Below are 13,171 nucleotides of genomic sequence, written 5' to 3'. Positions count from 1 at the left end.
CATTAAAGCAGTGAGAAATAGAGAAGTACAGGCTTGCTAACCACAAATATTGTGAAATACTTAATAAGGTTGAACATTGCCCAACCAGGGTGTTAAAAAAATACAGAGAACCTTAAATGCTTAAAGGGGAACTATCGTGAAAATGAAAATTTAGTATAAGCTTCATCATACTGAAATAAGAAACTTTCTAAATACAATCAATGAAATATTCTGCATTGTTTCTGAAATAATCACTTTTATCTTCACTATCTTTATCTCAGCATGCAGGAGTTGGGTGTCAGATAGTCACCGACAGTTAGATCCAACATATCTTATAGGGGGGCTCCTTTCCTAGCAGATGAATTAGAGCTCACTCAAATAACTGATTCCAGTACAAACAAAATCTAACAAAATGACTGCCTTTTGCACAAATTCTGCATGTAGAGAGACTTGGGGGCACATTTACATAGGGTTGAATATCGAGGGTTAATTAATTAAGATGCTATGCTCAATGCATGAATAGCCAATCCACAGATTGGCACAGATTGACTATTACCCAATTCGGGTTGTTACCCAACAGAATTAATGTTCCCATATGGTTCATATAATCTCCCTGTTCCTTAAAGGGGAAGTAAAGTCTAAAATAGAAATAGGCTAGAAATGCTGTATTTTGTATACTACACATAAATGAACTTATTGCACCACAAGCCTAATCAAACAAATGATTTATGCTTTCAAAGTTGGTCACAGGGGGTCACCATCTTGTAACTTTGTTAAACATCTTTGCAAGACCAAGACTGTGCACATGCTCAGTGTGGTCTGGGCTGCTTAGGGATCGTCATAAATGATCAAAACAGCACAAGTCAAATAATATCTGCCAGAAGGCGATACAGCAAGACTGATTAATAATCAGAATATGCAGACTGCACTGGGTCCTGTGTTGTCATGTAATACAAACTTTCTTCAACTCTGCAGAACCAGTGGCAGCAGCAAAATAATCCTCCAAATAGAATCCCAGTTTATCTGTTTAAATCTGGCTCCATGATCTTTGTCCCTGCAGCTGGAGTTGAAAACTGTAAAGGGGATGTAAAGCCAAAATAAAATCCAATACAAATGTCTACACAGTCGTCGACTGCTCTACAGGGAAACAAACAAAGCTGCTTGAGTTCTGCATGACTGGGAAGTAAGGCGGGGGCTCCCCCTGCTGCTCATAAGTATGATTGTTTCCCTGCAGAGCAGTTAGGGACCATCTGACATTTCCTATCCACAGCAGTAAATGAAGGGAGAATTTCACTGCATACACTCAGGTTTCTTATAAAAATGGTACACATTTTTTAATTAAAGCATATTGGAGATAGGTTTCTTTTTCATTAAAGAAAGTAAAAATGGGATTTTATTTTTTTGCCTTTACATGCCCTTTAATTATAAGCATGCTCTATACCATTTTGGATTTATGGCCAATAAACTATTGCTATTCAAACAAAATAGCAAATATGGCTTGTTTAAATGAATCACTGTAATTGTTTTCTATGATAAATGATTTAGCAGCTAGGAGACAATGGAAAGGTTGGCTAACAATACATATTCTACACCATTACAATTTTTTGCTTTAATAAATGAGGCAGCCTTTCCCCCCACCAAATTGACTGCTTGAAGTCAAAGCTGTACTGCTCCAGACAAGCAGTCGTGCTCCATACTTCCACAATGTGCAGGCTTTGGTAGAAAATACATTTTTCACATTTAATCCTGTGACAGTATGACAACTATATCAAGAGGTGATGCATGTACTGAAAACCAGCGTTCCACCTCTTGTTTTGTCAGAACTGCTAAATTAAAATGTAATATAGCATTTTATGTACTTTTTGTGGGTGTTTGTGCCATGAATGGTTCTATGGTTAGCATTACAAACATGTAATATGTTGTCAATAAAAAAGGTAAAGACATTTTTAAAAATGAGGAAAAGTTTCAAAAGGTAGACAATAACACACATACTAAATCTAGGATCAATTGCATTACCAGGCAGGGCTAAACAGAAAAGAAATGTTGCAGTTCAGCTGCCAATAGCAACAAATAAGCAATTGTTATACTGCATTAGTAACAAAACAAAAAAAAAAAACAAAAAAAAAAAAGATTTGACTGGTTGCTTCTGACTACAGCACTTGCTCAATTTAGTTCTTGGTGTATCAGCTCCAAATATGTGTGAGTTGTCATACAATCTATCGGCATAACGAGAAACAAACAGGGTTTGACCAGTGTCTTATGACCTGTGGCTAAATTCTCTGTATCACTAAACATTCTATGTGGTCAAATGAGATCAAGGTTATAACCACATTGTCCTGTTAAGAAGATCCTTTTCATTTTTTTTAGTTAATGCTCTTATGCGCCATTGTTGTAACAGAAGCAAATGCTGCCCAAGCATAAGTAACCCATAGAGAACCTTGATTTAAAACCTGCAAATGTTGCTTTGCAATTGGTTGATGTGGGTTAGAATTGAAGTAAAATTTGTGCCTGTAATTACATTACCCTCTTAACTGTTTCCATGAGGGCAGAATAAGGTAAGCTAATTTAAAACATATGCTGTAGTGTTCATGGAAACAATACAGCAGATCATTTTCAATGCGATTTGAATAAACAATTTCTTATTTTTTTTTTTTATTTCCTATTTATTTTTAATAGAATGACAGTGCCTTTAACTTGGTGTTAGCTAAACTGCATACATCCAAGGAGTCCACAAAACAATCCTATTGAGTTTTTTCATTTTAGCTTTTTTTTTTTTTTTTTTTGAGGGGTTTTAACGAATAGTGCTCGAAAATACTGAAAATACCAAATCAAGAAAACCCATGTGCCAAGAATTTCAGATAAGAGATCCCAAACCTGTATTCCCTTAACTGTATGAATTTGATTTAATTATTTACAGCAGACTCTAGCAGACCAATAGAAGTGACCATATGGAAAACCATAAAAAAATATATTTCTAAGCTCCTTACACATATAATCTATATTTTCTTTTTATCCAACTATAAAAATACACTGAGCCATAAATGATGTATGCTATGGGTGGAACCCCAAAACATGAACTGATGCATTTAAACAAACTATGTTGTTGAACTTTCCACGGCTAACACAAAGTCCTATCTGTAATTGCAGTCTGACTGGAAGGCAACGAGGAAGTCAATCAGACTAAAACAGAAACAGCTCATTCATAAGTCACTTTAGACAGTGAAATATTCAGGAAGATTAACTGAATAGTAGCTGCTGGTGCCAAAACCAATCATTTGATTGCACAGTGCAGCCAACAAAAAAAAGAAATTCTGCTGCATTTCATAAGCACAAACATTCATTACAGATAAAATTGCTAGGATTCATTTTGTACTTTTGGCTATATATGTATGAAGCATGCCAATATTAACCTTTTTTTTTTTATTTTTAGAGTTGTGCAAATGCTCCTTAACAGTTATTCATTTAAACAATCAAGTGTACTACCTAAGAAAGAACTGAGCCACTTACTTTCACCGTACCCTATATACTAGTATAGTTTATTACGTATCTGCCATTAAAGAATGTTGTTCTTATATTGAAGCAGAATTTAATTTACCAAGAAAATGCTGTGATGCTTGCTTGGCTTTACCAAGAGTATGGTCCAGGTTTATAAGTCATATCTAATGTTTATGACCAGTAAGGCATTGCAGCAGGCAAAGAACCACTAACACACACATTTTAAAAGTGTTCACACATGACAATTGGACAAATCTGCACCTGGAACCTTATCTATGGCAACCAATCATGGGTTAGTTTCATTATTCTCATTATTTAATTATAAAGCTAATTTCTGATTGCTTGTCATGGGGTGCAGCCCAGGTGCAAATTTGCTCAGCGTTAACCAAGTGACATTGTGTTACAAGCAACAAAGATAGATCACATTGCTTATTGAATACTTCAGCTGGCCAGTATCATTGATTAGGGCCCAAAAATGATGACAGGGCTATTTGATCCAAATATATAAAATTTCCCACGAGAAATACCAGTGTGTGGACATCTTCAGTAGCCATCAACACAAGACTTAGAATAGACTTTTTCTATATTATACAGGTGCCTAAAATGCCTAATAGATGTTATTAAATGGACAAAAATGCAACACAAGGATATAACACTCTTCCTGGAGTTAACCCATCTCAAAAGCAAAAATAACACATACATGAAACACATCAAGCTTCAAAGCCAGGATTTTAGATGTATAATACAAGTCTAGCAAGAATAATTCAAATTCAACCTCAAATCATTTTTAATGGTAGAGATCCAGGACTCCTACAGCATATTTATTTAAAACCATTTACACGGAATTCAGACACCTGTCTGAAGTTTTTAATTTACCCCCACTCCTGGGAAGACTACATTTAATAATACAAATCTGCATCTGTGCAATAACAATCAACAAATACCCTTAACTATTCAAATCAGAATGATGATAAGAGAAGATAACAGCAGATTGGTAAACTACCTGTACTATATTGTATTTAGTTATTTAGAGACACAAACGTATACGGTGCTTTACAAGGCCCAAACACAAACAGTATATTGTGTATATTTATTATACATTAGACAGTAGAGTGCTAGGAATTTCAGTACACAGTTGGGGTAATGTCCCTGTACCAAAGAGCTTACAGTCTATTATTATTATAGTGTCTATGGTAGTACATAAATTAATCTAGTATAGTTGCATAATGAAAATGTATTCCAATTACCAGATATAAAGCCTTCTATCAATTTCTGGCAACACAGCACAAAGCAATGCCCCAGCACAGTTTGCCCGGAATTCTAGTTCAGCAACAGAAGGAGACACAAGTTGGAAATCCGCAATATTGAGATACATACATTGCTACAATCAAATGCCATATTATTTTGTCCTTTTTGATATACATTTTCTTCAATGCAAAGTTATTAACTCAAAAGCAACAAATAAATCAACCAAATGATGCAAGCACTATGTACTGTACATATAGTACTACCTTAAAAAAAAATTAATGGATGAAATTTTCTACTGCATCTTGCGGCATATACTCTGTAGGGATATTGAAACAATGTGGGGCAAACACTTGACCTTACCTTTAGTGTGATGTTTTTAGCATCCTTGCTTCTGACAGCTTCTGAAAGAGATAATTTATTTGTTAAAGGGGTTGTTCACCTTCAACCACTTTTAACAGCTCAATTGGTTTCAGATAGATCACCAGAAATATAGACCTTTTCCAATTACTTTCTATTTTCTATTTGTGACAGTTTTTTGGATATTGAAGTGTTAATTTTAATTTTTCACCTTCTAAAGCACCTCTGGGAGGGGGGGTCGCTGACTGTGTAACTGTTCTAACTTGATACATTTAGTTGATATATTTGTTATCTTTAGAGCTGCTGACCAGAATCACGTTTTATTAAAGGCAGCCATTAAAATTGATACAATAATTGCTAATATCCCACAGATACTGCTGAAAAATGTATCAACTGAATGCAGCAAATTGTAACAGATCAGAATCTGCTCCTGGATTACTGAACTGTCAGACTGACACTAGAGAGAAAAACATTCAAAGTAACAAATAAAAAATGGAAAGCAATTGGAAAAAACCTTTGTTTATGATGAATAATCTGAAAGCAACTGAACTGAAAAAAGTGTTTGGAAAGTGAAAACCCCCTTTAAAACATTTTCCATCATTTTTTCAGCCACAACATAAGTTTAAAATACAGGACTCTTTTTCAATGGGCTAGAAGCAAGTGCTATACTTCTAAGCAATGTTCCCTCTAAACTGTGAGCTTATGTGAGTGCACCCAAAATTTGAAGCCACTGCACACAACTGTGGTGTGCATAAAGTATTTTGTGTGAAAATACAAAATTTTGCATTTATTCTGATCTGAGTTTATTAAATGAACACAAGTTTAAAATGTACCCACAAAAGAATATTTTTGCACATGCATAGCCAAGAAGTAATTAGAGGAAGATTGGTTCTAAGGAGGGCAAAATGCAAGCCTTCAAGCTTTATACACTGCCCCAAAATTGTATAATGCAAACTGCACTTTGTGCCATGTTGAAGTTAGAAAATTCAGCTCAAGGCAAATAGCACAGTTCCCAGTGAGTCGAGGGAAGGCTGTGCCAGATACACCTTGTATCTGCAGTCACATCTACTTGCACATCTAAGGTGTCAATCAGCAACATGCACACTGCTTACATGGTAGGTATACATTGCACCTGCCAGCACATCCCTGTGTTCTTCATGCAATAATGCAAACAGTTGTGCCGTGCAGCAGCGGGTGCCAGATGAACTGTGTCTGCTTTTTGCTATCTGCACCTTGACTCACACTAGTAAGCAAATGTTAACCTCTGTTATAGAGTACACCTGTCCATTCATTTACAGTATGCATTAGCCTTAAAGGAGAAGGAAAGCTCCAAGACAGTTTATTGCCAACAGATGAGCCACAATAGTGCAAGCTAGAAAGCTATATTTATTCTGCAGAATGCTTTATCATACCTGAGTAAACAGCTCTAGACACTGTCTCTGTTTATTAAGTCTCTCCCTGCTCACTTACAGCTCTGAGCTCAGATTACAGCAGGGATGTGCGGAGGGAGGGGAGCAAACTGAGCATGCTCAAGCCCTGGCCTGGAGTTTATGCTGTAAACAGGAAGTCTGATACAGAAGCCCACGTGTACACAATAAAAGGAAAGAAATGCTGTGTTTCTTTTGACAGAGCACTCAGAGCAGCATTACTTTGAGGGTTTACTGGTGTATTTTATATACCTTTCTGATAAAACTTACTTAATTTTAGCCTTTCCTTCTCCTTTAAAGTCTAGAAAAGGGATAGTTTACTGTGGAACTTCAAGTGCTTGCAGTTCCCTGTCAAAATGTCAGTCAAATAAAAAAGGTTAATCACTCAAGTCCAGTCAGTGCCTTAGGCACCCCAACAAGGTAAGACCCAAAGTTTGGAAACAATAATAGAGAAAACCCAGTACAAGCACATCCATTTTCATTCCACATGAAGCACAAATGCTAGTTCATTTATCATCCTCTGTAATCCTTCATCTAGTTTTATGGGAGTCTACATATTATAACCTTCCTTCAACAACCCAAGGGCGTCTTTCATTGTGCACAGCTTCAAGCTGTGCCCAAACAAGTATCTTGTTACATTCAAGTGGAAATATGTAATCCTCTATCGGATGAAGTCACGTAACCCTTTGCGGATGTTATCAAAATGACACGTTTAAACCACATACACACCATCAGCCAAGTACCACTGAAAACAAACAGTGAATATGCATAGAACGTCATCCATACAATAGAAATTCATTCATTTCTAGTCAGCCCATGTCACTCAGTGTAAATAATTAAAACCCCATTCATGTGCAGTGGAACTAATCACGTCCTCACTCATCCCCATAGTCATATGGAAACTGAATGCACTCAACACTTAGGGGCAGATTCACTAAGGGTCGAATTTCGAAGTTAAAAATACTTCGAAATTCGACCCTCGAATTGAAATCCTTCGACTTCGAATATCGAAGTCGAAGGATTTAGCGCTAAACGTTCGTTCGATCGATCGAAGGATTTTTCGTTCGATCGAACGATTAAATCCTTCGAATCGAACGATTCAAAGGATTTTAATCCAACGATCGAAGGAAAATCCTTCGATCAAAAAAAGGTTAGCAAACCTATGGGGACCTTCCCCATAGGCTAACATTGACTTCGGTAGGTTTTACCTGCCGAAGTAGGGGGTCGAAGTTTTTTTTAAAGGGCAAGTACTTCGACTATCGAATGGTCGAATAGTCGAACGATTTTTCGTTCGATTCGTTCGATTTCGTTCGAATTCGAACGAATTTAACCAATTCGATGGTCGAAGTACCAAAAAAATACTTCGAAATTCGAAGTATTTTTCATTCGAATCCTTCACTCGAGCTTAGTGAATCTGCCCCTTAATAAAATAAGAAGTAAATGAAGACAGAAGTGCATGTGGTGCAGCAGGTAAAACACGATATCAAAATAATATGAATTACATGTTTCCAACATGTTTTCATGAAATATTTGATATTATTTACATACAGTAATATATGAGTCGGCTGCCCAACTTCAGTTAATGGACGACAACACAATAACACCCAAAACCCACTTGAAACTTTTGACATGTTTACGTGGAGAAGAAACTATTTCTATATGATACACTAAACATCCATTCTTTCCTAGGCAGATAATTTATAAGAACACTCATTCTCTGCTAATTGGCTATAGCCATGTGCCTTAGGAAAAATGCTGCACGGAGGTAAACTACATAGCAGCGTCCTTTCATTTATAAATACACATAGTAAGGGCAGAATGTGTGCAATGTATGAATGCACTGTCCAGGTACAAATAGCCGTCCCTACCTGACAGAATATATCTCTAGCCATTGATCCGGCTATGCGAGCGATATGCCAGCATCATATAAAACGCATGAACGACCGCTCTAATTCGAGGCACAGAAATGTATCACGACTCCTGTTCTTCATTTACCTCACTCCTCCTCCTCCTCTCCCGGAGCCCCGGTCATGTCTCCCCTTCAGCTCCTTCCTGACAAGCCGCAGCGAATTTCCAACACTACCTGCCATAGGCCAGTGCAGCACAATCAGCAAACACCGCCCTGATTGGTGAGCTGGCTGAGGTAAACGTCATCTCGGAAGTAAAGGCTGCTGTTTGCGTGTCAAGCCTCAGTTGGGTTAAAGCACACTGATTGGACACTTATTGTTTGCGTCATTGAATTGATTCACTCAATAGACGTAAACGCGTTAGTTTTTGGATTTTTCATTTAACTTTATCGATAAAACAAGTGTGACAATTATCCTGCAAGGTTACGGTGACATCCTGTCCGTCAATTCTGTGGTTCCGCTCACTCTCAGGTGGTGGTGCCCTATCGAAGAAGGCTTAATAATACAGGTGAGGATTTTGACCCGAGTGCGAGGGCAAATACAGGCCTGATTGTCCCCCAGTAAATCATTCACGCGTAAGAATAAATATGCACCTCCTTAGATGTTGACTGAATCAAAGTTTATAAATCTTGTTGATATAATACCAGTTTGAGGTCATTATTCTACTGCCATTTGCCAGATTAAAACCTGCCTGTTCATAGACCTATAAAACAATGACCTCATTATAATGCCTGTCAGTTAAAGGGGAACTAAACCACACCCTCATGTTTCCACGTGAAATGGACTTTAATGGCAGCGGGATGCTGTGCAGCTTAATGCAAAATGAAGAACAGCCACATGTTCTGAAAGGCACTGTTTGCAGTAAGTCCTCAAGAAAAACCCAATGGCTCACAGGTCTGCATGAACACTTCTAGTGTTTATTTAAAGTAGGAATCCTTGTGCTTGGCCAATCCAAATCCTAATTTGCATATGTAAATTAGGGCAGGTAGGGAATCATGTGACTTTTCATGATAAAAGAAGATTTTTTTTCCATTCCTGTCCCTAATTTGCATATGCAAATTACGAATCGGTTCGGTATTCGGCCAAATCTTACAACAATGATTCACGGGATCGACCGAATCCCAAATACTGGATTCGGCTGAATCCCAAATACTGGATTCGGCTGAATCCCAAATACTGGATTCGGCTGAATCCCAAATACTGGATTCGGCTGAATCCCAAATACTGGATTCGGCTGAATCCCAAATACTGGATTCGGTGCATCCCTAATTTAAAGTGCTGCACTCCGTGTTAAATAAACACTAGAAGTGTTCATGCAGACCTGTGTGCCATTGGGTTTTTCTTGAGGACTTGCATTGGGAGGTGGCCGAGCCTCCACCTGTGTGCACCAGGCCCATCTTCATCATCTTAGGGTAGGGTGTGCGAGAATACACAACTTTTTCTGGTTACTGTTTGCAGCCAATTAGATATTTGCTTTTAAAAAGGTGACCAGCAAATTCTACCTGCTGATTGGTTGTTATGGGTTACTGCCCCTGGGCAATCTTAGCACCTTTTATTACATAACTCCAAAAGTCTATTAAAATCATTTAAACATTAAAGGAAAATTTTAACCCCAAAATAAATAAGCAACAGTTTATATCATATTAAGTGGCATATTAAAGAATCTTACCAAACGGATATATATATATGTATTAAGTAAATATTGTCCTTTTTACATCTCTTGCCTTGAACCACCATTTAGTGATGGTCTCCGTGCTGCCTCAGAGTTGCATTTTTTCTGGTCAGGTGGTCTCTAACTGTAATAGGAATAAGTGTGGAAGCAAGACAGAACTCTGTCTTTTAATTGGCTCATGTGACCTAACATGTAGGGTTTGTTTGTGTGCACCGTGAATCATACGATCCAAGGGGGCGGCCCTTATTTTTTTAAATGGCAATTTTCCAGCTAGGATTACTCAATGGCACATACTACTAAAAAGTATATTATTACATACAAGCTGTTTTATCCAATATATTTTTATAGAGACCTACATTGTTTGGGGGGTATAGTTTTCCTTTAATTAAACCCAATTGGATTGTTTTGCTCTAATAAGGTTTAATTATATCTTCACAGGTATAAAGTACAAGGTTCTGTTATATTATTACAGAGAAAAATGATTACTGGATAACTTGTCTTCTAGCCCATCTCTTCTAACTAACCTACAGTGGGTTAATTATGTACGTTTTACATAACCACCTATGTTAATCCTCTGCTTGTACTCTTACCAATATGCTGACAAACTTTTGTACTACAGGTGTAGAATCTATTATCTGTAATGCAGTTGGTCTTTATTTATTTATTGTGGGTTTTTCAGGAGCGTATTTTCCCTAGCAACCAGGCAGTCATTTGAAAGGGAGCCTGGAAGATGAATATGGGAGGACTGAATATAAATATGAATAATAAAACATAACAATAGCAATAGAGAGCAATCATTTTTTGACTCCTGGTTCAGTGACCCCCCATTTAGAGCTAGGCAACAACCCTACTCCACTGATAAATCACAGCGACAGTGCTCAACCTTTAGGGGACCAACTCCCTTTAAAGCCATTTTAAACGCCATTCATGTCTAAAAAACAATGAAACATGGCATTTGTTAAAGGGGATGTGCACAAAATTTTTTTAAATTGAAAGCAGTATTTGTTTCCCTCTTTCTACACTTTGGAATTATGTAAAGTGAAGCATGAAGTGTCAACTGCTTGCATTTTTTGGTTCCAAAATAATAAAATAGATACGAAAGTTGTTCGGTTGAAAGGGTACATTGGGTTGTAAAAAATGTGAACACTAGTCAGGAATTATTAACCCTGTACATGTATTTTATCATATGTAAGATCTCATTAATCTATACTAACATATATTAATGAAAATGCTTATTTGTAATACCATATATATATATATATATATATATATATATATATATATATATATATATATATATATATATATATATATCTTCTACTTAGAGGTATGGGTCACGGCCACGAACATCATGGACACGCAAAAATGCACCTGCCTGACTATAAGCAGTGGAAAATAGAAGGCACTCCTTTGGAGGAAGTACAGAAAAGGCTGTCACATCGAGGGCTTAGAGATCCATGGCTAAGGTATGACTAATAACTTTTTAAAAGTATATATGGAATCTTAAAAGCAGATACCTTCTTTAACATTTAAAATGACAACATTCACAGCACTGTGCAATAAATGGGTTTAAACATTGAACAGCTTACATTAAAAAAAAGTCAATAAAGTAAAGAGGGTCCTGCTCAAAAGAGCTTACAATCCGAATAGGAGCAAAACCACCTAACAACCTCCCATTTATCTGACAAACAAATCAAGTGTAGTACTTGCTCTTGGGCTGAAAAGATGATGTTCAACACGTCAATATTTCTATGCAGTTTCCTTTAACAACAGTTGGTGGCAGTAAGGGGCAATTTGGGTGTTTTGTGCAGCATTTGATTGTCTTTTTATTGTGTGTCTCTCTCTAGCCTGAAAATTAAATGATATTGGTGTTCAATCCCTGTCCTATGAATCTTGCATTTAATCCACTTTTAGCTTGCTAGGGTATGTTCGATCCTATCATTCAAAGCTAGAGAAATGCAGAACAGATCCTTTCTTAATTCCAAATCTAGTGCCATGAGGAAGCACCATCATTTTGTATTATCTGTATGTACAAAGCAACTGTAGTCCCTTGGAATGACAGGATGGTTAGTCTGTGCTGCCTTCATGAGTGGTCACAGATGTGCTTGATGGTCAAGCAGTAAGACCGTTTTTGGTTAACTTGTCTATATCTATACCTGTAGTGCTTTCACCATATATTAGGCACGATTACTATGGAACCATAACTTTATGTGTAAGTGCACACTAAATACATTTATGGGAAACCTTAATACATTTCTCTGCTCTTTCTTCACTCTAAATCTTCAGCATTTTGAAATGCCTGGTATTCTTTCACCCAGTTTATTCTTGGCACAAGCACTTTTTGTTACACTTCAGTTGGTTATTCTTAGCCTGTTCAACTGAAACAGTCCTAACGCTTGTAGCAAATGATTAGCTGCTCTTAACCCATAGGCCTCTTAACCCATGGTCCTGCAGCTATCCTTCCAGGCACTTTTCTCTCCATTATCCCCATAAAAGAACATTCATGACAACATCGCAAGATTCAAGTGAGAGCATTGAAATAATCTATTTGTATTTTGGGAAGGGTGTGGAATATGTGCAAAGTAAAATCATGGTCATCATTGTTAACGTAATATTGGAAGTTTATTTTGTAGTCATTGCCTTAATTTTTATTTTGTCGTTATTTTGTAGAAATGAAGCCTGGCGGTACATGGGTGGGTACGCTAAACCTGCAACTTTTAAGGACGTTGTGTTCAGAGGCTTTAAATGGGGATTTGCTGCCTTTGTGGTAGCGCTCGGTATTGAATATGCCTTGTTTCCACCAAAGAAATCTGAAGGCCACCATTAGAAAGATCTGTCTAACTTTGTTTGAAGACCACCCTGTTCATAATTGTATTAAAGTGTTGCTACTGAACTGTAAAAGTGTGTGTTTTTGTTTCAGGTGAATAAGACTTGATACTTTGCCTCTCAAGCCTAGTCAAAAGGGCAACAATCAACAGTCATTGCAGTAGAGATTAAAAAAAAACCATAAATGTCTAAAATGTGTTTTGCTGGCATGTTGGGTAGAGTTTATCCCCCATATGTATTAAAAGGCACTAAGTTTACCC

At 37.1% G+C, this 13,171-nt stretch overlaps 2 protein-coding genes across 16 annotated transcripts in view; one reads left to right on the top strand and one right to left on the bottom strand.

Annotated features, from left to right (window-relative positions):
* LOC108703050 (protein FAM126B) overlaps positions 1-8,656 on the bottom strand; it is a 53,196-nt gene extending 44,540 nt beyond the window's left edge. For 3 of the 14 annotated variants that reach the window (XM_018238973.2, XM_018238974.2, XM_018238982.2), the window contains exons 1-2: positions 8,502-8,656; positions 5,083-5,123 (exon numbers count right to left, since the gene is read on the bottom strand). The gene's annotated coding sequence lies outside the window, so the exon portion shown is untranslated. Of the gene's footprint in view, positions 1-5,082; positions 5,124-8,374 lie in introns of all 14 variants that reach the window. The other 11 variants (XM_018238976.2, XM_018238981.2, XM_018238977.2 and 8 more) reach the window with 6 other exon arrangements.
* Positions 8,657-8,764: 108 nt separating this feature from the next.
* On the top strand, positions 8,765-12,978 carry ndufb3.S (NADH:ubiquinone oxidoreductase subunit B3 S homeolog). Of its 2 annotated transcripts, none has more exons than XM_018237446.2 (3): positions 8,765-8,921; positions 11,411-11,551; positions 12,756-12,978. In XM_018237446.2, the coding sequence occupies exons 2-3, from the start codon at positions 11,415-11,417 to the stop codon at positions 12,910-12,912; spliced, it is 294 nt and encodes a 97-aa protein (XP_018092935.1). In that variant the 5' UTR covers positions 8,765-8,921; positions 11,411-11,414; the 3' UTR covers positions 12,913-12,978.
* Positions 12,979-13,171: the final 193 nt, after the last annotated feature.

Source organism: Xenopus laevis, chromosome 9_10S, assembly GCF_017654675.1.
Source record: "Xenopus laevis strain J_2021 chromosome 9_10S, Xenopus_laevis_v10.1, whole genome shotgun sequence".
Lineage (NCBI taxonomy): Eukaryota > Metazoa > Chordata > Amphibia > Anura > Pipidae > Xenopus > Xenopus laevis.
The sequence above is the reverse complement of the archived record's forward strand: the minus strand, read 5'-3'. Positions and strand labels throughout refer to the sequence as shown.